The sequence below is a fragment of the Aquarana catesbeiana genome, linkage group LG04, assembly GCF_042186555.1.
Source record: "Aquarana catesbeiana isolate 2022-GZ linkage group LG04, ASM4218655v1, whole genome shotgun sequence".
Classification (NCBI taxonomy): Eukaryota; Metazoa; Chordata; class Amphibia; order Anura; family Ranidae; genus Aquarana; species Aquarana catesbeiana.
Window position 1 is genome coordinate 187112678 of NC_133327.1, and position 24395 is coordinate 187137072.

The 24395-nt window shown below is 40.2% G+C and overlaps 1 protein-coding gene across 1 annotated transcript in view; it reads right to left on the reverse strand.

Annotated features, from left to right (window-relative positions):
* The window catches only part of IGSF10 (immunoglobulin superfamily member 10), a 72829-nt gene continuing 48434 nt past the window's right edge, over nucleotides 1–24395 (reverse strand). The window contains exons 5-7 of the mRNA XM_073626012.1: nucleotides 18948–24143; nucleotides 15531–16431; nucleotides 1–2428 (exon numbers count right to left, since the gene is read on the reverse strand). Of these exons, the coding sequence (XP_073482113.1) occupies nucleotides 520–2428; nucleotides 15531–16431; nucleotides 18948–24143 (8006 nt within the window). The 3' untranslated portion in view covers nucleotides 1–519. The remainder of the gene's footprint in view (nucleotides 2429–15530; nucleotides 16432–18947; nucleotides 24144–24395) is intronic.

The window sequence follows — 24395 nt, forward strand, 5'->3', positions numbered from 1 at the left end:
TGATGTGTATGTGTGTGATTCTTTTGGCTCCCATATCAAAAGCTGTGCATCTGTCTATAAATAAACCCAAATTCATTTTTTAAAACTGTCAAATATATTTCTTGTTCATTAAAACAAAAATACATCTGCTCTAATTTCTCTCCCTTAAAAATACTTTGTCTAAAAATGCAACAGCCAACCATTTTTTTTCATTTTATTTATTAATTATATTGAACTTGAGATCTTTTAAAAAAAAATGTTTTCTTGTTTGTAAAGAAGTATAATGGAAAATAATAAATGTCCATGGTATAGTTTTTGAATAAAAATGTTTTATATATAATATTTCATTCTTTATTTTCACAGTTTCCTTATAAAGGAGGTTTTAGAAAAGTGCCTTAAGTAAGTCATTTATTTTATGTAGGCATTGATAAGATCCTACATTTGTAATCCAAACATTAGAGTCAGTTGTCTCTACCTTCCTCCTTTTTTTACTTCCTTTCAAATGCATTCATGTTCTGTAGAGGTTACTTCTATGTAGCTTTAGATAACTTTTAAATATGTTAAGCTGCTGTCCATGCCAAGGGCATTTCTAACAATACATTTGTATACCCCAGAGTCCGAAGGTCTAGGGTTTTGTACAACTAATGTTCCTTGGGGGTGGAGAAGCTCAGTCCCGGTAGACCGTCCTTTACTAGCTGTTGTTAACACTGATGAGTCTGGTAGCTCCCAAGTTATCTCTGGCTTTGGTATTCCAATGGCCATACAGTTTAGATGTACAGGTGAACCAGCTCTTGTATGAATGTTTTGTGGGGCTTTATTTGTAATCCTTGGTGGATATGCTACAATCATAACAGGAACACTTATGGATGATTCACCAGCATTATTTTTTACCTTACACAAATAGTTTCCGCGATCATGTATAGTTGCTTCTTGAATGACCAGCGTGCCATTTTCTAGTAGCATATATTTCCCACTAAACTGAGGTCTGTCTATCACATATCCACTTGGGAGTGTCCAGATAACACTAGGCTTTGGTATTCCATCAGACAAACAGTGTAAAGACAGCATGTCCCCAATGATACCCTTTATCGGTCCTCTTGGATGTGTCAGAATATTAGGTTTTTGACCCACCTCAAGAATGATGAGTTTTTCAATGTAGCCTACTTTATTTCGGGCTGAACATCGATACTTGCCTGCATCATTTTTGTTTGGACTGTAAATAATTAAAGTTCCATTAGTTCCTGCATAATATTTTGAAATCATCTGCCCACTTATAAATCTAGAGCCATTTGGCAGAAGCCACATTATTTCTGGAGTTGGATTTCCATCTGCAAAACAGTTAAGAATAGCCATTTTTCCTGGTTTGGCAATTATCTTCTCATTGAATGGATTTTTAAACACTGGCCTCCTAAGCACTTCCAGAACTTCCAGCTGGACCACCAGCATACTTTCACCACCATCGTTGCGAGCAACACAAGTGAATTCTGCTGTATCAGAGGGCCTTACATTCCGAATTTCCAGTGTTCCATTCTGATGTACTATAATTCTGCTGCCATGATATGGTGCTGTAAGATAAATATTATCAGGCATAATCCACATGATTTGAAGTGGTGGTGTCCCTTCAGCTTTGCAGTGGATTAATTTTCTAGAGTGTTTTAAGGCTGAATCTTTAATTATTGTCTTATTTGTATATAAACCATTAATAACAGGTGGTGTTGAATGAACATCTAATTTGAGGAGCTTTGTGTCATCTCCTGCAGGATTACGTGCCACACACATGTACTCGCCTGCATCCAACAATTTCACAAGGTTGATAGTCAAAGATCCATTTTCATGCAATAAATATCTGTCATGGGATGTGGCTATCATGTCACTTGATGGAAGCAACCAAAATATTTTAGGCTTTGGTTCTCCAGTAGCCTCACAATCCAGAACCACGCGACCACCAGCTCTTGCCTCAAATTTTGTTCTGGTGTTTATTTTAATGCGTGGAGCAGCAGTGACCACAGAAATATGGATTTTCATTTCATCTCTTCCTAATGTGTTTTCAGCGTAACATGTGTAATCTCCCTCTTCAGCCATCCCTACTTTGTTGAGATACAAAGTACCATTGTCAAAGAGAACATATCTCCGTACCCTCCTACCACTGTCATCAGCTTGTAGAACATTGTTTATTACTGTGCCGTCAGGTAAAGTCCAAGATATTTCTGGAAATGGAGAACCTAAAGCCTTGCAGTCTACTTTGAAGTCTTTTCCATATGGAACTTCCTTCATGAGCTGCTGTTTTTGTATTATCTTTGCAGGTTTCATAGTCATACTGACTTTCATGAGAATTACATCATCTCCCATTTTATTTCTTGCTACACACAAATAATCACCGGCATCCTTTTCATTTACAGACTGGATGATGAGTGAGCCATCGGGGTACACTTGAATCCGACTTCCCATCCTGTAGACAATAAGAAAAAGTATTGAATCAGCAACAGTAGTTTCTTTTTTTAAATTAATTTCTTATCATTGCTAAAACTGATCTATAATGAAATATTACATTTATATAAATAATATGGAAATATAAGGGGAGAGTAAAGCAGACTTGTACTTCAACACAAGTCACCTAACCAAATGATTATTTTTGGTCCTTTTCTTAGAAATAGTGTAGCAGCATTTTTGGAAGAGCAAGGCCCTCTGTTACTCTATATTTACCCATCTCAACATGAAAGTGTAGTTTCACGCTGCTGTCTCCTACCTCTCTTATCCGCATTATCACTGATAATAGTCCAAGCCAACTCCACAGCATTGTCCCACTCCCCTCCAGCATACAGCAGCTGACTGACAGCCTCAGCTGTGTATATTTTCCTATAATTCTGTGTAGAGGAGAGTGCGCCCATTCCCTCCATTCAAGTTTCACTGAGCTCTGTGCTGTAGCTATGCAGTGTGTGTGACAACAGATCCCCCCACTTTCCTTTTACTGCTGAGAAATAAACTTTAAACAAGTACAATGCACAGTATGTAGGAGGATTTGATTAATCTCTGTGTATCATTTGAGGCTAGTCACTTCAGTGGGCATATGTAAGGGTTTACAACCACTTTAGAAGAGAAGTTCAGGATTTACAAAAAATAAACATTTATACTCACCTGTGTGGCTGGAGCATTGTTGCATCTGTCCCCTGCCAGCTCTGTTGTGAGAACTAAGCAATCAAACACTGCTGATCGCTCAGTTCTCCCCCTCTGCTCTGAGCCAAGAGCCGTGACTGTCATTCAGCAGCTCTCTGCTCTCCCTTCCAGTAACTGTGTATGTGAGAAAGCGGGGGGGGGGGGGGGGTTGTATGAAAAGTGGGGAGATTGAAGATAGCAGGGGGTCATGGACTTAATATAAGGTAAATTTAGGGGATAAACTAGAGGCCAGGAATTGACTTTATGTGTTTATGCGAAAGCGAAATGTATTTCAAATATACTGCTAGATAAGAATGGATTTGTAAATGTTGGATAATAATAACTGTAAAAATGTTTTGTTAAATAAAGATTATAAAAAAAACCCAAAAACTCTACGTTTGCATCTGTAGTTGAAGAGATTTTACGTTAGTGCCATGTTTGCAACCTATCTTCGCTCACTTCTTTTTTCACATGAAAGGGAGATTATCCTTTTATTACCTGTATGCTAAATATAATGTTATCTGAGTCCCCATTTAGTACTGGTGGAACATCAGGTGGACCTAAGAAATCTCTCTCCTATGGGCCTAGGAAATCTCTGAAATCATATGACATGTTTATCTATGAGAGCGCATGCTCCGAAACATCATTCTGACCACCAGTGATGTCACAGCGCCCAACGCTGCGTTCCACCACTGACCACAGCTTCAACCAAGCCTCAGTCACAGCTCTCCAGTCCACCGGAAACCCTGCTGGACAGAATTCTCCTTGTATGGAAAAGCTGCAACAACGCCTAAGCGCTGGACAAACGCCACATCAGTGTGGATAGGACATGTGTTGGATTTCTATTACTTTGATGTAAGCAGATGATTGCAACTGTAATCTATTAAATGCTACTGGTTCTAACCTGGAGGCACCTGTTCTCTTCTCTTTACATCAAGGATCTCCAAACTATGGCCCTTCAGTTGTTTAGAAACTACAATTCCCATCATGCCTAGTCATGTCTGTGAATGTCAAAGTTTTACAATGCCTTGTGGGATGTGTAGTTCCGCAACAGCTGGAGGGCCTAGTTTGAAGATCCCTGCTTTACATGGTTATCTATTATCAGACTTACATGTATTGGCACCTTTAATTAAGTATCCTACCAGCAGGTAAATACTCTGATTTTCCAAATTTCAGGCACAAAGAGGTTTGAAGAGATAACTTTGGCTCCATTGCATCATGCTGAGAGGTGCAAAGGAAAATTGCCTCCCCCGCAAAACAATTTTCATTTCAAATCTTTTAGGTCCTGTGGATTTGTGGAAAGTTCTGAGCACATGTTTGTGAATAACACAAAGAACTCTTTCACTCAGTAACTCATTGCATGTTAAATTTATTTTACTTTAATTTGAAGCCAGGAGAAGGAAATGGAAGCATTGAAAAGGCAAGTAAATATAGCTGTGATAGAATGTAACAGCAATATGCTCTATGCCAGTATTCTTAAAAAAGGATACACGAGGGCTGACTTGAATGATAAATGTAAAAAGAAATAAAAAATGAATTGGATTAATATAACTGGAAGTCAAACGAAGGAAGTGTACAAACAAAACCAAAGAGATTTCAGATGTAGGGTATATTACAGTAGAATGTTTGGCTAGACTTAAACAGGTAAAGCTTTAGTTTTATACACTGCACAAAGTTATAAACGCAACACTTTTGTGTTTGTCCCTATTTATCATGAGCTGAATGCAAAGATCTACGACTTTTTCTATGTACACAAAAGGCCTATTTCTCTCAAATATTGTTCATAAATCTGTCTAAATCAGTGTTAAAATTCTCTGAAATGCCTTTGGGGACAAATTAAGGGCAACAGCTCTGGTGGACATTCCTGCAGTTAGCATGCCAATTGCACGCTCCCTTAAAACTTGCGACCTCTGTGGCATTGTGCTGTGTGGTAAAACTGCACATTTTAGTGTCGGCTCCATTCACACTAACGCGTTTTTTGATGCATTTTGCATTTTGCAGAAATGCATGGGAATTTTTTAACATGGGTTCCTATGGAACATGTTCACATCAATGCCTTTTTGTACCTCTGCGTTTTTGGAAAGGGTCAGGGACTTTTTTTAATGCAAAATGCAGCGTTTTGCATGTAATAGAATTCAATGGACTAGCATCAAAAACGCAAGTGCAGTGTTTTTGCAGCGTTTTTACAGCGTTCTTGCGGCCTTTTTGACGCATTTTGCGTTTTTGGCCTTTTTTTTTTTAGACTGTATACAGTCTAAAAAAAAACTAAAAAAAAAAAAAAAATATGCAAAACGCGGCAAAAACGCCACAAAAACGCTGTAAAAACGCTGTTAAAAAACGCGGCAAGCACCACAAAAAAAACTCCAGAAACGCTCAAAAGCAACATGCATAGATGTGAATCGAACTTTATTGTGGCCAGCCTAAGACACACCTGTGCAATAATCATGTTGTCTAATCAGCATCTTGATATGCCACACCTGTGAGGCGGATGGATTATCTCGACAAAGGAAAAGTGCTCACTAACACAGATTTAGACAGATTTGTGAACAATATTTGAGAGAAATAGGCCTTTTGTGTACATAGAAAAAGTCATAGATCTTTGCCTTCAGCTCATGATAAATAGGGGCAGACACAAAAGTGTTGTGTTTATAATTTTGCTCAGTTTATATTCTTAAAGAAATGCAATCTTTACACCAGAGCCTCTTACATCTGGATTTCACAGCTACTGGCACAGGTACAGTGGAAGAACAGATGTATAGTAATAATATTTTGAAGAGGAAGTAAACGTCTATCACAAAATTTTACCTATAGGTAAGCACATAATAAGGCTTACCTATAGGTAGTGTAAATATCTCCTAAATGTGCATAGTTTAGGAGATATTTACTGTACATGCAGCCAGTGACATCACTGGCGCATGTGCTCTGAAAGAGTGATGTCACAGAGCTGGAGTCCACAAACCCGAAAGCAAGACGGGTGAAGATGGAAACAGCCTCCAGCGATGACATTGCATCGCTGAAATGCTTCATTTTCAGGTAAGTTTCACATAATTTGCTAGTATGGGATGCATACTAGCACATTATGACATTACCTTGCAGGTAAGAAAAAGAAAAAAAACATCCAACGGTTTACAACCGCTTTAAGGCCTTCTCCGTGTTGCATTTTTTTTGAGTGTTTGGCAGGTGGTTCTAACAGCTGCCAAACTCCCTACATATTTAGATGGGCCTTAAAGCATGTACTAAGTCAAATACACTACTAAAAAAAAAAATAAAGGAACACTTTTTAATCAGAGTATAGCATCAAGTCAATTATACTCCTGGGATATTGATCTGGTCAGTTAAGTAGCAGAGGGGGTTGTTAATCAGTTTCAGCTGCTTTGGTGTTAATGAAATTAACAACAGGTGCACTAGATGGGCAACAATGAGACGACTTCCAAAACAGGAATGGTTTTACAGGTGGAGGCCACAGACATTTTTTTCCCTACTCATCCTTTCTGACTGTTTCTCACTAGTTTTGCATTTGGCTAGGGTCAGTGTCACTACTGGTAGCATGGGGTGATACCTGGACCCTATAATGGTTGCACAGGCAGTCCAACCCCTCCAGGAGGGCATATCAATATGTGCCATTGCCAGAAGGTTTACTACATCTCCCAGCAGAGTCTCAAGAGCATTGAGGAGATTCCAGGTGACAGGCAGTTACCCTAGGAGAGTTGGACAGGGCCGTATAAGGTCCTTAACCCATCACCAGGACCGGTATCTGCTCCTTTGTGCGAGGAGGAACAGGGTGAGCACTGCCAGAGCCCTACAAAATGACCTCCAGCAGGCCACTGGTGTGAATGTCTCTGACCAAAAAATCAGAAACAGACTTCATGAGGGTGGCCTGAGGGCTTGAGATCCTCTAGTAGGCCCTGTGCTCACTGCTCGGCACCATGGAGCTTGATTGGCATTTGCCATTGAACATCAGAATAGGCAGGTCCGCCACTGGCGCTTTTCACAGATGAGTGCAGAAGTGTTCTGTCAGAAACCATGAATCAGACCGAGACAGAAGTTCAGTTAAAATCACACTTGTTTAATAATAATAGTAAAAGGTAAACAGAGCAAAATAGTCAAATCATAGCCAGAGTTTGGTAACCCGAATGGATAGTCAGACAAGCCAGGGCGTCAGGGAGCCAGAGATCAGCATACTTCACGACAGGCCAGGAAATCAGGAAACCGGAGAATCAGCGCAGTGGAACAGCAAGCAGGATCAGGAACCAGAAGGGATGTCAGCCAAGCAAGTCTTCAACAGGTACACAGGAGAGAGTCTCTGGATGTGTTGACCAAGGCGAAGGCAACTGGAACTGAACTGAATAGCTTAAGCCCTTCCGTCTCTGAGCTGGCAGCTCAGCTGTCGGCTAATTGCCAGCTCACATCTCTCTCCACAGTTACCTAGCTGTTGTTGATTCTGCTCGTCAGTCCTGCCTACTTAAAGCCGCCCAGCTCACTTGATCTCTGCCTTCACCTTTGTCAACATCACAGTGACTTTCTCCTGCATTCCTGTTGAAGACTTGCTCGGCTGACCTTCCTTCTGGCTCCTGATCCTGCTTGCTGTACTACTACGTTTATCTCTGGCTCTCTGACATTTGCTTGGCTGACTACCCGATCCGGTTACTGACCTCATAGAGCTAAGCTCTACTACGTCTAACCCATTGTTTCTAATTTTTTTAGACTTTTTAATTACTGGCATGGTACCGCTGGATTGGTGTAAGAAGAATGTGGTGCCTATATTTAAAAAGGGGAAAAAATCTTTACTGAGCAACTACAAACTGATTAATTTAACTTCTATAGTCAGGAAGATACTAGAGAGATTAATAAAAGATCACATAGGGGATTTTTTGCTAGAAAATAATATTTTAAGGAATAATCATCATGGATTCACGAAAGACTGAAGTTGTCAAACACATATGATTTTTTTTATGAGGAAGTAGGCAAAAACTTAAACAAGGGAGTGGCTGTGGACATAGTATACTTGGATTTTGCAAAAACATTTGACACAGTTCCCCACACACTTATGCCGCGTACACACGATCGCACACTGATCGAACATTCCAACAACAAAATCCATGGATTTTTTCAGACGGATGTTGGCTCAAACTTGTCTTGCATACACACGGTCACACAAAGCTTGTCGGAAATTCCGAACGTCAAGAACGCGGTGACGTACAACACGTACAACGAGCCAAGAAAAATGAAGTTCAATAGCCAGTGCGGCTCTTCTGCTTGATTCCAAAGATGCGTGGAACTTTGTGCATGGGAATTGTGTACACACACAATCGAAATTTCCCACAACAGATTTTGTTGTCGGAAAATTTGAGATCCAGACCTCAAATTTTGTGTGACGGAAATTCGGATGGAAAATGTCCGATGGAGCCTACACACGGTCGGAATTTCTGACAAAAAGCTCCCATCGACAATTTCCGTCGGAAAATTCGACCGTGTGTACGGAGCATTACAGTCTATAGGCTTCGAAAATTAAATTTGTAAATGAATAGAAAACTGGCCAAAAGATCGTATTCAGGGAGTAGTGATTATTCATTCTCTAAATGGTCTAAGGCAGTGATGGCGAACCTTGGCACCCCAGATGTTTTGGAACTACATTTCCCATGATGCTCATGCACTTTGCAGTGTAATTGAGCATCATTGGAAATTTAGTTCCAAAACATCTGGGGTGCCACGGTTCCCCATCACTGGTCTAAGGTTATAGTGGTGTACCCAAAGGTTCAGTGTTAGGACTTTTACTTTTTAACATTTCAGTGTTTGCAGATGACACTAAGCTATGCCGTGGAATTATGTCCTTACAGGATGTCTCCAACTTACAAGCCAACCTTAACACACATCTAATTGGGCTACTATGTGGCAAATGAGGAGGTTGATAAATGTAAAATTATGCACTTGGGGGCTAAAAACATGCATGCATCATACCTACTAGGAGGAGAATAGCTGGGGGAGTCAGTGGTGGAAAAGGCTCTGGGTCTTCTGGTAGATCATAGACCTAATACCATGCAATGACAAGCTGCAGTTTCCAAAGCTAGAAAAATACTTAAAAAAGGTATAGACTCTAGAGTGAGAGACATCGTTTTGTCACTGTACAAATCATTAGTAAGACCTCATCTAGAATATGCAGTTCAGTTTTGGGCACCAATTCACAAAAAGGATATCCGTGAACTGGAGAAAGTGCACAGAAGGGCAACCAAACTGATAAGAGGCATGGAGGCGCTTAGCTATAAGGAAAGATTAGCTGAACTGATCTATTCTCTCTTGAGAAGAGGAGATTAAGGGGGGTTATGATCAACATGTAGAAATGCATAAGTGGTCCATTTAGTGGACTTGGTGTAGAGTTATCTACTTTCAGGTCATCCCAGACGACAAGGGGGCATGCGTTATGCCCTACATATATATGGAAAAGCTTCTTCACAATAAAAGCTGTGAAAATGTGGAATAGGCTCCCTCAAGAACTAGTTTTGGCCTGATCAGTAGATTGTTTTAAAAAAGAGCTGGATGCATTCCTAAATGCACAAAATATATCTAAATGCTAATTTTTGGAGGTAATAATGCCAGGGGTAGTTGATCCAATATAAGATTGCCTCCACGGAGATCAGGAAGGAATGTTTTTTTCCCACTGGAGCGAATTGGATCATCATTGGGTTTTTTATTTTAGCCTTTCTCTGGATAAACTATGGGTATAAGATAGTGTATATGGAGGTTTTTTATTTGTGGTTGCTTGAACTCGATGGTCTAGTGTCTTTTTTCAACCTATGTAACTAACACAGTAGAAGGCATGTATACACATGCAGTTTGTGGTGGACCATTGCAGGCGGAATCCTCTATATCATGGTTTGATCACAGTTGTTACTAAATAGTGACTGAATCCTAAACAAACCAACTAAATTGATTAAGGAAACGCCAAATTCAGATCACGTTCATAAACCATAAAAAGAATAGGGTTTTCTTTTAAAGCAGAAAGTCCATATAAAATAAAACTGTTTAGTTTAAATATTTACTACTCATATTGTGCAACAGATGAGGGCCCTGAGGAAAAATACTGACAGGTAAAGGTTTTCATATTTGGGAATGATTCTAAAGTACACACTGCTAAAACCTATCGTGTAGAATAAAAGCCCTCTTGTATCGATAGTAATGTACCACATTTGGTCTATTTTTTACATGCTCTTGTGGGTTTCATTATGCTGATTACACCCGAGAGTGCTTGAGAATTAGATTTAGCCCACATTAGACTAGCAATAAAACCAAACATGACAACTGTGCTGGATAACATTTCTTTTAGAATCATATGAATTTCAGATTTCTAGTTTAAAGTAATTGGATTTGAAAATATTTGTACTTTTAGAGGGGATAAATCCGTAGCTCTTTACTAAAAACGTAGTCTTTTTTTTTTTTTTTACAAATCCTAATCCAAGAAAAAATGATAGCTTGCACATAGCAAGGACTAAATAATGGCAGTAGTGACACATCTTCCATTCTGCACATATTACAATCAGCTCCTGCTTTGTTTATATTTTTGTGCTCCAACTAGAACTTCAGTTATGGAAGCATGATAACAAATTGCTGATCTTGCCTGAAATCCTAATGTTTGCTAACAAGTAGCTGTGCAGACTCCTGCTGTCTGCCTATGTTGCAGAAAGGGGAAGAGGACAGGAGCAGGGGTCAGATTCATGCTAAATTTTGCAGGGTCACAACATGAAAAAAAAAGGTTTCTTTCTATTTATGCTACTGCTCATTATCTGCTGTTGCTACAAGGTTTCATTCATTCACTGTAGATATACTGTGGCAGGGCGGCCGCTCTGCGCCAGATCAGGTACCTAGTACGTGCTCTGACACTTCCGGGTTTGGGGCACGCACACGTACCCAACGGCGGGTACCACGGACTCGATGTCCACCAGCTCCCACGGATTGTTCAGTACACAGGTAAAACGGCAATCTGCCTATGTAAACAAGGAAGATTGCTGTTCTGTCAGTAGGTAAGGCATTGATCCTGTGGTCCTGCAAAGCAGGCACACCGATCTATGCCTTTCCTTAGTAAAAGAACCTCCCACACAGTACACAAGCACTGGCTAGGAACACATTTAACCATTTGATTGCCCCTGATGTTAACCCCTTCTCAGCCAGTGTCATTAGTACCGTGACAGTGCATATTTTTAGCATTATATCATACTGTATTCGTGTCACTGGTCCCCAAAAGGTGTCAAAAGTGTCAGTTAGTGTCTGATTTGATCCCGCAATATCACAGTCCTACTATAAGTCGCTGATCTCCGCCATTACTAGTAAAAATAAATAAATAAATAAAAATATCCCATAGTTTGTAGACGCTATAACTTTTGTGCAAACCAATCAGTATACGCTTATTGGGATTTTTTTTACCAAAAACATGTAACAGAATATATATTGGCCTAGTATGGTGAAGAAATTAGATTTTTTTTTTGTTGGATATGTTTTATAGCAGAACTTTAAAAATATATATTTTTTTCAAAATTGTCTGCCTTTTTTTGTTTATAGCACAAAAAAATAAAAACGCAAAGGTGATCAAATACCACCAAAATAAAGCTCTATATGTGGGAAAAGGACAACAATTTTATTTGGGTACCATGTAGCACAACCGTGCAATTGTCAGTTAAAGTAACGCAGTGCCGTATCGCAAAAAATGGCCTGGTCGTGAAGGGGGGTAAATCTTCCTGAGCTGAAGTGTTTAAAAAAAAATTGCTTCAGGCTGGTCTCATGTATAAAAGCTTAGTGACAAATCCCTCCATCCATCAGGAGAGTAGACAGAGCCGCTCCGCCGAATGGACAGCTGCAGACTGTAGTCACAGTGCCTGTGAAGCCTAGGAGCGGCCACTCTTCCAGCTTCTGGGTCGCCGGGTGGTGCACAGTCCAGATGTTCAGGAAAGTGGCCACTACTAGGCTTCAGAGACGCTGTGACTACAGTCTGCAGCCGTCTATTCGGCGGAGCGGCTCCGTCTTTCCTCCCACGGATCGAGGGATCTGTCAGTAACTTTTACACGCGTGAAGCAAGTTTTTATAATGTGAATGCAACTGTGCTTGTTTATGTTTTACCTAATAATGTGTAATAAACTAGGGCGGTACGATCTCCTTTATGTTATCACAGTCTCTGGTTACTCCCACCGGTTCATGAGTGTTGCATGTCCCAGACAAGTAGGATCCACAGAGACTTTTATGGACTATGAAATTTTTTTTATTTCTTTGACAATTTTATGTGAGACTATATTAGCGCAACAACTGGTATTTATTTATTATCTACTATTTGGATATCAGTAACTTGCATTGAAAGAAATAAAGATGGCGCTAGCGTGCACAATAACGTCACTGGCCAAGCTCCACCCAACATGTTTCCACATAACTGATAACAACAGTTGTGTTATATTTAAAGAGATAATGCACCTTTTGTAAAAGTAATATCAATGAAATACCTTTACATTTTTAATCTGCAGTTGCTGTGATTATTTTTTTTTGACAAATGACAAGAAATTAAAATTACATTCTTTACAGTCTTTAGTCTTTCCTAGAAGACAGTTACAAGTCAGATTTCAAACATCCCCTGCAAAAGGGGTATTTATTTAAACACTTTCTAAGATTATCCATTGCCCAGTGGAATGTAAACTCTGCAGATTTTCTCACTCTAATGCCCCGTACACACGGTCGGATTTTCCGATGGAAAATGTCCGATCGGAGCGTTTTGTCGGAAATTCCAACCGTGTGTGGGCTCCATCGGACATTTTCCATCAGATTTTCTGACACACAAAGTTGGAGAGCAGGAGATAAAATTTTCCGACAACAAAATCCGTTGTCGGAAATTCCGATCGTGTGTACACAAAGTGCCACACATGCTCAGAATAAATAAAGAGATGAAAGCTATTGGCCACTGCCCCGTTTATAGTCCCGACGTACGTGTTTTACGTCACCGCGTTCAGAACGATCGGATTTTCCGACAACTTTGTGTGACCGTGTGTATGCAAGACAAGTTTGAGCCAACATCCGTCGGAAAAAATCCTAGGATTTTGTTGTCGGAATGTCCGAACAAAGTCCGACCGTGTGTACGGGGCATAACACTAATATTGTACCAAGTGATTATAATGCAGGCTGACCTTTGGAAATCAGTTTGAGAAAGGACATGTTGAAACAGACAACAGAGAAAGGTATGAGTCTGCAAAAGTGTTTTCAAAAATCCTTTCAACATATATAATTATCCCGCAGGGGATTGTTTTATTTTCAGAGTAAGTGGTCAATTCAGCTAAACTGGGTATATGATATACTCCACTTGTATGCAAGAGAACTTACTGGTAGTTAGGTGTGGGTCTGTGTGTTTGTTTTACTCGGAAAATGCAAAAAGGCCCCCTCACATTGGTGGTAAGTGTGAGAAAGGCCCCTTTACATTAGCAGTCAGTGAGAGATGGACCCTTTACAAAAGTGGTCAGTTATAGAGGGGCCCCCTAAATTGATGGTCGGTGTAAAAAGGACCCTCCCCCCTACATTGGTGTTAGTGGGAGAAGGCCCTCTTACACTGGTATTGGTGTCAGTGGGAGAAATGCATCCTTACATTGATGTTTATTAGGAGAGGGGAACCTTAAACCAGTGGTCAGAAATAGAAGGGTCACCTTACATTGGTGGTAAATGTGAAGAATGTTGGCTGGTGTGAAAAGGGCTCCCTTAAGTGGTTCTAAAGGCTGAAGGTTTTTTACTTTCATGCATAGAATGTGTGCAGCTTCCCTCCCCCCACAGACCCCCTTAATAATTACCTGAGCCTGATCTCAATCCAGTGATGTGCACAAGAGCAGCTGCTGGCAGTGGAAGCCATTGGCTCTCGCTGTTGCCAATCACAGCCAGTGAGGAGGGAGCAGGGGGCCGGGCTGAGCCCTGTTCAGTGTGTCAATGGACACAGAGCGCGCATTATTCTCCCCATAGCAAGCAACCTGCTATGGGGGCACTCGGTGGGGGGGAGGAGCCCAAAACAACAGTGGTGGACCTGAGAAGAGGAGGATCAGGGCTACTCTGTGCAAAACCATTGCACAGAGCAGGTAAGTATAACATGTTTGTTATTAAAAAAAATAGTACTTTTAGTATCACTTTAATTGGTAGTCAGTGGGAGAGAGATTGTCAGAAAGAGAAAGAGTCCAATAAATTGGTGGTTAATGGGAAAAAGACCCCTTACATTGGACCCCTTACATTGGTGGTCAGTAGGAGAAGGGCCCTTTACAATGGTCGTCAGTGGGAGAAGGACCCATTTACATTTTTGCCAGTTGGAAAATTACTATTTTACATTGATGTTCATTAGAAGAGGGACCCCTTACAACAATGATCAGTGGGAAAAGGCACTGTTTGTCAGTAGGAGGATGGGAAGATTGCCCCTTTATATTGCTGATCAGTGGGAAGAATTCTTCCTCACAGGTAGCTAAAAAGATCATTGGCGTCAGTAGTTACTTACCTGTGAGAAGATGTTCCACTGGTCATAAGTGACATTGGTGACTAACTATGCAAGCACTATGGAGTGGAAGATCAATCTACCCAAACAAACTGCAAGCAAATAATGTACTTACTTATTGGTTACACCTACCCTTGGTATGCTATTGTTGAACTCATTCCTTTTTGCAAGTACAGCCAAAAGTTGACGTTGGAGCCTTGTCTCTATACCTTCCAGTAAGCAGTGTCTGAGACAAGGTTCCCCTTTCACCCTATATTTCAAGCAATTTTTCAGGCAAAAAACAGAGGTAGTATGCAAGTTTTTTTGTCTCAATCAGATCAGCATTATACTGTACAAATATAAAAGAGGCCTAGCAAGGCCCACAGTCAACATGACGGTACAAATAGTCTCTATGGTGGGCAATGAGGGTGCATGGGGATACCCAGGACACAAAAAACTGATAAGAAGAGGAAAGAGAGAGGATAGGCAAAGGAAAGAATAGGGTGGGGAAGGAATAACTGTATATTTTAAGGACGCCAGCATTGTTTAACAAATGGTAATGTAAAATAATTCTTCTAGGAAATACAATTTCATTACTTTTAATAAAAAAAAGATGCCAGGGGTGCATTTTTTATCACTGAAGCCTGTGGGCACACAGCTTTTGGCAACAAAATCAACACCACTCTACTAGAGTCACAGCTTTAACACAGAATATTAGTTTTACTAGTCCTAACTTGGCTTCAAATATGGTCACAATGTGAAAATAAGCCATTAGAATGTATTTCTGCTGCTAGTAATGGGAAAAAATGTATATCCAACAACAAATGAAGGAAACATCACCTCTTTGCCTCTGGCTACTAACTGCACATCAATGGTTATTCCATCCCTGAATATGAAATACTAACAATAAAGAACAACACATTTATATTACCTGTGCCACTGATCTACCACTGCTTTTGATGGCAGTCTCCATATTATTCTTGGTTTTGGCTCCCCAGTTGCTGTGCAGTTTAGCACCAGTTTGTCACCATAGTTCATTTCTGTGTATTTTGGAGATGCATGGACAATCCTTGGAATCGTCTCAATTTGCTCCACATGGAGGCTGACCACTCTTCTCTCGGATCCAGTAGAGCTTGTTGCTATACACTCATAATTGCCATTATCTGTGGGTTCTGCATTTCTTATGTAGAGTGTTCCATTAGAGAAAAGGAAGAGCTTTGCATTAACATATTGCAATGGCTTCACTTTTGTGCCATCAAATGCTACCCAGTGAACACTAGGCTGAGGATTTCCTTTTGCAGAGCAATGGAGTTTCACATTCTCTCCTGAAAGTGCAAGGACTGTCTGACGTTTATCTTCCAGAATAACAGGTGGGGCAGCAATAACTTGAATCCTTACTGTAAAGGTATCTGACCCAGCTATGTTGGTAGCTAAGCACTTATAAATCCCGCGATCATAAATAGACACTTCTTTAATGATGAGGGTCCCATCGGTTTGTACAAAAACTTTGTGATTATGGGCAGATTTCTCAGATGCAATGGTTTCATTAGACAGTATCCAAGTTATTGTGGGGAAAGGTCTTGCTTCTGCTTGGCATTTCAAGTTAATAGAGCTACCAGAGTGCACTGTGATCTCCCTTGATTTGCCTTGTAGAATCCTGGGAGGGAATGTTATAACAGACAGTGTGACGAGTAGCCGGTCTGAACCATACTGATTTGTAGCCACACAAAGATATTGACCTCGGTCCTGGATTCCCACATTAGAAATAAACAACGTTCCATTTGGAAAAACTTCCATCCTGTTTCCACGTCTTGTCTTTGACACAAAAGTCCCTTTTCAAAATAAAATTTGTAAAATTTATAATAAAAATTTGAAATACATTAATGAATAACATTTTTTATTTCATTTTAAATAAAGTGTGTCAGGGCTGGAATCTCTTTAATGTTTTATAGCTGTTTGGGTCTATTATGGAGATTTCCCCTGTGTCTTCACTCTTGTTTTTTTATTCCACTCACTACATATACAGTTAGAGGAAATTCCCCAATAAGTACAAAGGCAGCAATACAAAATGATAGAGGTTCAACTACAAAAAAAGTGTTTTATTGCTGTCTGTGTCCTGATTGCAGAGATCCTGCTCACTTCCTAGTGACGATGACAGTGACAGTGACAATGTGGGAAATAAGAAATAATTTCCTAATGGTGGCACACCTTTCCTGAATCTTCCAATTCATCTAACATAACATAATTTTGTCTGGAGTTGGATAGGCTTTCAATTTTAAAAAGCTGTTTATATTATTATGATATATATATAAAAAAGTGTATATATATATATATATATATATATATACACACACACATATATATATATATATATATATATATATATATATATATATATACACACATATACAGGGCTCAAAATTTCAAGTCCTGAGCTACTAGCCAGGCCTCAAGGGTTACTCGCCACCAGATGCCCCGCCCAACCCCCACCCTGCCGCCCCTAATTCCACCCCTAAACACACCCTCATAAATTATCTCATGAAATGACACTTAAATGTTTTATGCAGAATTAAGTTATAAAAATAAATATTAACAGCAACTTTATCCGTGTTCACCAATGCAGCCTGCCTGTGTCCACCAAGGCAGCCTGGCCGTGTCCACCAATGCAGCATGCCTGTGTCCACCAATGCAGCCTGTGTCCACCAATGCAGCCTGTGTCACCTATGCAGCCTGTGTCCCCAGTGCAGCCTGTGTCTCCTAGTGCAGCCTGTGTCCCCAGTGCAGCCCGTGTCTGCCAGTGCAGCCTGTGTCACCATTGCAGCCTGTGTCCACCAGTGCAACCTGTGTCCGTCAGTGCAGCCTGTATCCCCAATGCAGCCTGTGCCACCAATGCAGCCTGTGTCCACCAGTGCAGCCTGTGTCCCCAATGCAGCCTGTGCCACCAATGCAGCCTGTGTCCGCCAGTGCAGCCTGTGTCCCCAATGCAGTCTATGTCCACCAATGCAGCCTGTATCCGCTAGTGCAGCCTGAGTTCCCAATGCAGCCTGTGCCCGCCAATGCAGCCTGTGTCTGCCAGTGCAGCCTGTGTCACTAATGCAGCCTGTATCCCCAATGCAGCCTGTGCCCCTAATGCAGCCTGTGCTCCTAATGCAGCCTGTGCCCCCAATGCAGCCTGTGTCCCCAATTCAGCCTGTGTCCCCAATGCAGCCTACCTGTGCAGGGGAAGAGAGAGAGGAGAGCCACCGCCTGGTTGATTAGAGCGCCGGGAACGTAACAGCTTTCATTTCAATAGCTGTGTGTTCCCCGCCGCGTGCCGTCATATACAGCCCCTCCCCCTTGTCCGGGAACTTTGATAGACAGACCACCCGTCCCAGGATTGGACGGGTGATCTGTCTATCCAAGTGCCCGGAAAAAGAGGGGCTGTATATGACGGCACAGTGGGGAACACACAGCTATTGAAATGAAAGCTGTTATGTTCCCTGCGCTCTAATCAACCAAGCGGTGGCTCTACTCTCTCTTCCCCTCCGATCGCTGGGAAAACGGCTCCCATACAACCCGCCTGCCGGCGGTGCTCGCCCCCCCCTCTCCCAGGCAGCCCACACTCGCCAGTCCTCAAAATCCACTCGCAAAATGCGAGCAGGCAAGTGGAATTTTTGAGGGCTGTACATATATATACTGTATATACATGCACAATCTGAAACTCACAACCAATACCTGGGTTAAAACAGCCTAAATACATTAAGGGCACATTTTATCACATACATATTGCTGTATGTTTGAATGTTCTCTCATCTATCCTACAAAGATTGATTTTTTAATCATACAATGAAAATCTCCTTTTACTGCATGCTAGCCAAAGTTTTGGTCTCCTCAAAAACAGAACCAGATGATTGTGTTGAGTCTGTGTGTATACTTATGTTTCCTAGAAGATCTGCCTCTCCACAGCCATCCTTAGTATAATCTGTTTCTGTTTTGTGTTTTCTAGTTAACTTTCAGGTCTTGGAAACCTATTCAAAAATACATACTTTTCTGGAAATGTATATAAATCATACGAAAAGAAAAAGTGAACTGATTTCTGCGTTCTTTAAAATGTTGTATATACACACACATGATGTTTTATGAACTGCTGTGGAACACTACTAAACAAGGTTTCACATGCTAGTGCATTGGTTACTAAATGGTATATTTTGGCATATTACTAAAAGATATTTAGGTACAAGATACTCAAAGCACATGAATTCTGATTATTATATCACATTCAATAATAAATGCATCTATATTAGTATAAATATACATTATACCAGCAAAAGTCATTTCTGCAAATACAATAAAAAGTTAAATGGCTTACCTGAAGAAACTTTAGTCCATAGAATAGTAGGAGTAGGGGTTCCAGTAGCTTCACATGGAATAAAAGCATCAGAGTTTGCAAGGACTGTGAAGCTTGCTGCTTTGCCTCCCTTAATGCGTGCCTTAGAGCGGTCATTATTTGATGGACCTACTTCCAATTTGTTGAATGTTGCTTTCTTATCTGTTTCTTGTGCTGTGGTGAAGGAGGGATTAAACGGCACTGTTTTTTTCAAGACGCCAGGAATATGTGCTATTATGTGTACTTTCCTATCTGATGTTTTTGTATCTGGCCTGACCTCTACATTAGATGTAGCCACTTTCTTTCCAGATATGAATGGTGGTTGGGTTATGGATGGACTTAATATGGGTGATGGGTCAGTCAGACTGCTAATGATTTTAGCTGTCACTGACTGTGGATAAACAGTGCTCGCTGAATTATCTTTATGGTTTGATGATGTTGCCTTTGGTTTTGCTGTAGTAACAATTGTATTTTTAAAATTGTTCTTGCTGTTTAACGCTTGGTCAGACGTGACAACAAAATTATTATCAGATGGTTCCAGATGTTGAGTTGGTAATGTATCAGTGCCATTTAGCACAGGTGATGGTTGCAGGAATAATCTAGGAGCCTTTGAAGTACTGGTCAAGAAAAATATTTTAACAGGGGTCATAGGAATATCATTTTTTACAGTCGCCATTGCTGTTTTATGTGCTATAGTAACAGTATTAGGTAAGGAGTCTGAGGGTGGAGTTATTTTATACGATTTGGTGGTTTCTTCTTGCGGAGTAGTAGGCTTGTTTGAATTTGTTGTTGACTTCCAATGATTGTGTTTTGCAAAGCTGCTATAAGGGTGCTTTTTCCTTGGTCTTTTTCGTCTCAGGTATCTAAGTCTTGTTGTACTTTCAACAAAGGCAGATGTTACTGGGGTTATTGTTGAAGAGAGATCTTCTTTTTGAGAAGTAAAACTCACATGTTTAAAAGTGGTATCTAAAAACGAAGTGGTAGGATATGTCTTGGACCATGCATCACTTGAATTGGTTGTTGGAATAGTTATTTTTGCACCACCTGGTTTGGTTCTAGAAGCAGCAGTGGCAGCTGCTTTTGTGGCGCTTGAATGAACTATAGCAAGTTGTGACCCAGGACTAGAATGATAAAATGGAGTTGCTGGTGTGGTATCGGTTGGCTCAGAAACAGCTGTGTTTTGGGATCTGGTTGAGAAAACTGATGTGGGTGTTGTACGACTTACAACAAGATTAATTACACTTGTAGCTTCATTAACAGAAGTTGAGTGAACTGTGCTGGGTGTTACTAAGTCAGGATCATGATCAGGATTAATTAAAAAATGTGTAGCTTTCACAGTTTTTGGATATAGTGCTGTCTTGCTCTCTGTTGTTATCAAAGATGTGATGGGTGAAATGTTTGAACTGCTCACAGTAGACTGAGTTGATTCAATAGCTGTAGACATTTTGGGAGGTGGGATGCCAGATGTTGGAGTATGGATATTATTTACAGATATTGCATTACTATTTTTTCTTATCTTCTTTAATATTTCCCTTTGATTTATCTGGCTGTTACCAAATAATCTATGCCACGGAATTTTCCTTCTAATTACTTTGGAGGTAACTCCATGCCTCGTAGTGACATGGTAAGAAGTGGGTTTTAGCAGGACTGCACTTTCTGTGCTAGATAATCTTGTTGGAATATCTGTAGTTACAGCTTGTGTTTGTGTTATAGCCCTGTTTGTGCTGCCAGGAATCAACATACCCAAAGTAACATCTTTGGGATTTCTATAGGTAACAGGCTGTGAAGGGGTAATCTCAATACTAATTGATGGATCACTATATTTTAATCCTGCATTTGCTTGAGTGGTGGTTTCTTCGCCATGCATAGTCTCTAAAGATCTTATGGTAGATTGTTCAGTTGGTGTGTAAATGTTTGTACTTGAAGATTCAGGACTGTATAGCAATTGATTTTGTTCACTAGTATCAGAAACTGTGGTGTGAGGTGTTGTAGCTGTGGACAGCTCTCTTAAAATAGATTTGCCAAACTTCCCAAATTGATGGATTTTAAAGTTTGGATAACGACCTGGTCTTACAATGCGTCTCCTTCCAGGAATTCTCCTGCGACCATAACGCCTTAGCGTTGGCACCAATGTTGTAACGTCTTTAACTATCTGAATCTGTTGATGAGAAATAATAGTGGAGCCAGCTGACAGACTTGGTGAAATTATTTTCTGAGTACTGTGAATATAAATAGGCCCAATATCTGTTTCAGAAAGAAATACTTTTGTGCTTGACTTTGTTGAAGAATCAATGCTAAAAACATTTTTGCCCTCAAACCCATCTTTTCTTTCAGGGTAGTATGGAATCCTTGTGCTCTGAACACTTGGTTGAGTTGAATGCTTATCTTGAGAATTGGTGAAATATTCAGACCCCTGCCTTGATGCAGAATTATCTTTTTCAGTGATGATTTGTTGTGAACTGCTTTTAGTTTTTGTTGTGGCAAGTGACATATGGGAATCGTAAATATCTTGTTTAGGATTAGTTTGTATATTTATGATAGTTGATTTGTGCATAGGAGGTGGTTCTGTAACTACTTCTATATCAGTACTTATTGTACTTTGAGCAGTACCCATGGATAGATAAGAGGGCTTTTCAATGCTTTGGGATGTACCAAGAATACTTTGGGAAGTTGTAGGCAAAAAACTAAATGTGGTTGTTTCATCTCTGATAGTATTATGAATGGGGAGGGAATACGATAATGTAGCTGTATCAGTAATAGTATCTGGAGATGTAGATGTAACATAGTGGATTTCAGGTGGTGGGTTGGCAAAAACATCATCTACAAGGTTATTCAAATAGCCAGATGTAGTAAAAAATTTGTTGATATCATCATGAGTTGTAATTTGTAGTTCATCGTTGTCAGTGGTTGGTTTTATTATATTATGGTGAGTAGTATGGAAGTTACTGGATGCAATTGGTGATGCAGTTAAAGTTTCCTTTGCTGTAGTATAAGGAACACTGCTGGTAGTTGGTGGCCTAGTAATCATTATTTTTGGGATTGCAGTTAATGAGTAGAATGCAGTAGTATAGTCTTGTCTTTCCCCTTTGAGATTCCCTGCACTAGTAAGAGGAAAAGATTGGAGCAAAGGACTGGTTGTGACTTCTCTTGATGTCATGTGCGGGATACCTGTAGTAGCTTCAGGTGCAGGCACTGCTGCCACTGATGTGGTGTTTAAGATGCTTATAGTGGTCAGTTGCTCGTTGTTATAGCTGACTGTGTTGTGTGTAAATGTATCAATATATTGAGGACTTTTAGTACTTTTGTATGAATATTCTGATATAATAGAATCTCCTGTGGTGGCTGTGATTTCCCTATTTACTGCTGTTTTGTGTATATTGTCTTGGTGAATATTGACATTTTTTGATGTTGTTAATGAAGGTGCGTATGATTGTGTATTTGTTGAAGTTGTAGTTGTGCCATACTGTGTTGAGTGTTTTTCTGTCACTATCAAAAACTTTTCAGCCACTGGAAGGAATTCTTCACCAGATGCTTCATCCGGCTCACCTGATACAATTTCTGTGATATTTTCTTCTTTTTGTATTGGTGTTTGACTGTTCACTGAACCCTTTTTTGTCTTTTCTAAGATCTCTGTCCAGCGCTGAGGATCGATCCTTCTTGTGTTTTTTGTAAATTGCCTCCGATATCCTCTAAGGCGCTGGTTTATTCTATTCCTTCTGTGAACCTCAGTGTTCACATTTCCTTGGCTGTCCAGCTTGGTATTGATGCGTCTGGTTGGGAATCTTCTGTGTGTTACAACTTTCCCTGTGGCCAAGTAGTTATTTTCTTTAACTTCTTCAGTGCCTGATCCTTCATTAGTTTCATTTTCAGTCCGGTCCAACTGTGTTTTTTTATTGGTAAACTCAAGTTTCCTCTCTTTCACAAAAACTCTGTGTGTCAGAATGTCAAGACCATATTGATTAGCAGCTATACATATAAAATGTCCTCTCTCTCTCTGAGTTGTGTCTTGAATTTTCAGTGTCCCATTGGGGAAAATAAGTTTGTTCCTGGATGTCTCCTGTAGTACAGAATGGTCAGGTAATATCCAGTTCACTGATGCATCAGGAACTCCGTTTGAGCCACAGGGAAGATACAGCATGTCCCCATTAGTAACTGAAAGTTCACCTCCATTGACAGCTTCTTCTTCCACATCAGCACTTACAACTGTTACTCTGAAACTAAGCACATCTGCCTCCACATAGTTTGTTGCTATACAATGATAAACACCTGTGTCAAAACTGTCAGCAGCTTTTAAAGTAAATTTTCCATCCCTTGTTATTGTTATCCTACCCTCTTCGCTTAAATATGGAGCTCTGATCTTGCTTCCATCGGGAAGAACCCATTCAATGTTTGGTGCAGGATCTCCATCAACTTGACAGTTTATTTCCACAGTTCCTCCAATGATTGCAGCATGCTCTGTTCGTGTCTGGTTACTTTTTTTAATCATGACCCAGCTGTTTTTCGCAGGATTGTGAACAGAATTTGGAATAGTGATATAGACATCAGTTAAGTACTTAATATGGAGCATGTTGAGGGTCGTTGCTGACCTGTCCAACTGTAATGTTACTAAGTCTTGCATTAACCAGGTTGGCTCTGCTCGAAAGTCTGCCTCAATGTCTGTAAACACGTCATCACCAGACCCCACTTGTTTGTATTTATAACTAATGAAAGGAGACTTTGTAAGAAGGAGGTCTCTCTTAAGTTTCATTGGGGAGTCACTGTACATTGCTAATATCCCCCATAGTTTTTGTATATGATCATAGTCTATGCTGCACACCAAAAAGGAAGAAAATGTAGTCCTCATTATTGTATATTCATCCTTTCTGTCCAATGTTATCTGAGACATTTTGGTTGGTCTCTGAACATTGCAGGCCAGGTTTGCCTCATTTCCATTTTGATCTGTCATATTTAAAACAAGGGATCCCATTGGAGCCACAAAATCTTTGGCTGATATAACCATAAAACTCCCCTCCTCTGGAGTAGTCACATTTTTTAGTTTGTAAATGTTTTCTATAACTGGTTTTGCACAGCTTAGATCTTGAGATGTTAGTTCGTTTAAAGATTTACCCTTATTCTTTTGAGGGGTAGAACAAAGTGGGCACTGCTGACCTGAACGATCCCTCTTGCATTTAATCAATTCTGTTGAAACACAAATGAAAAGAAAGGGTTTTACAGTTTTTCAGTTACATTATTTTGATTTATACTTAGTGTTGTCCCCTCCAGACTGTTCAAACTCCAGACTTTATAATTCCCCCAGAAGAATGAACTCTGCATCACCCACAAAATTAAAATTGTCCACTTTTTTAATAAAATAAAACTCTCTCTCATCCAACCATCTACTGTATAGCAAAATAATTGGAAAGTTGTGGCTTTTTATGCAATTTCAAAACT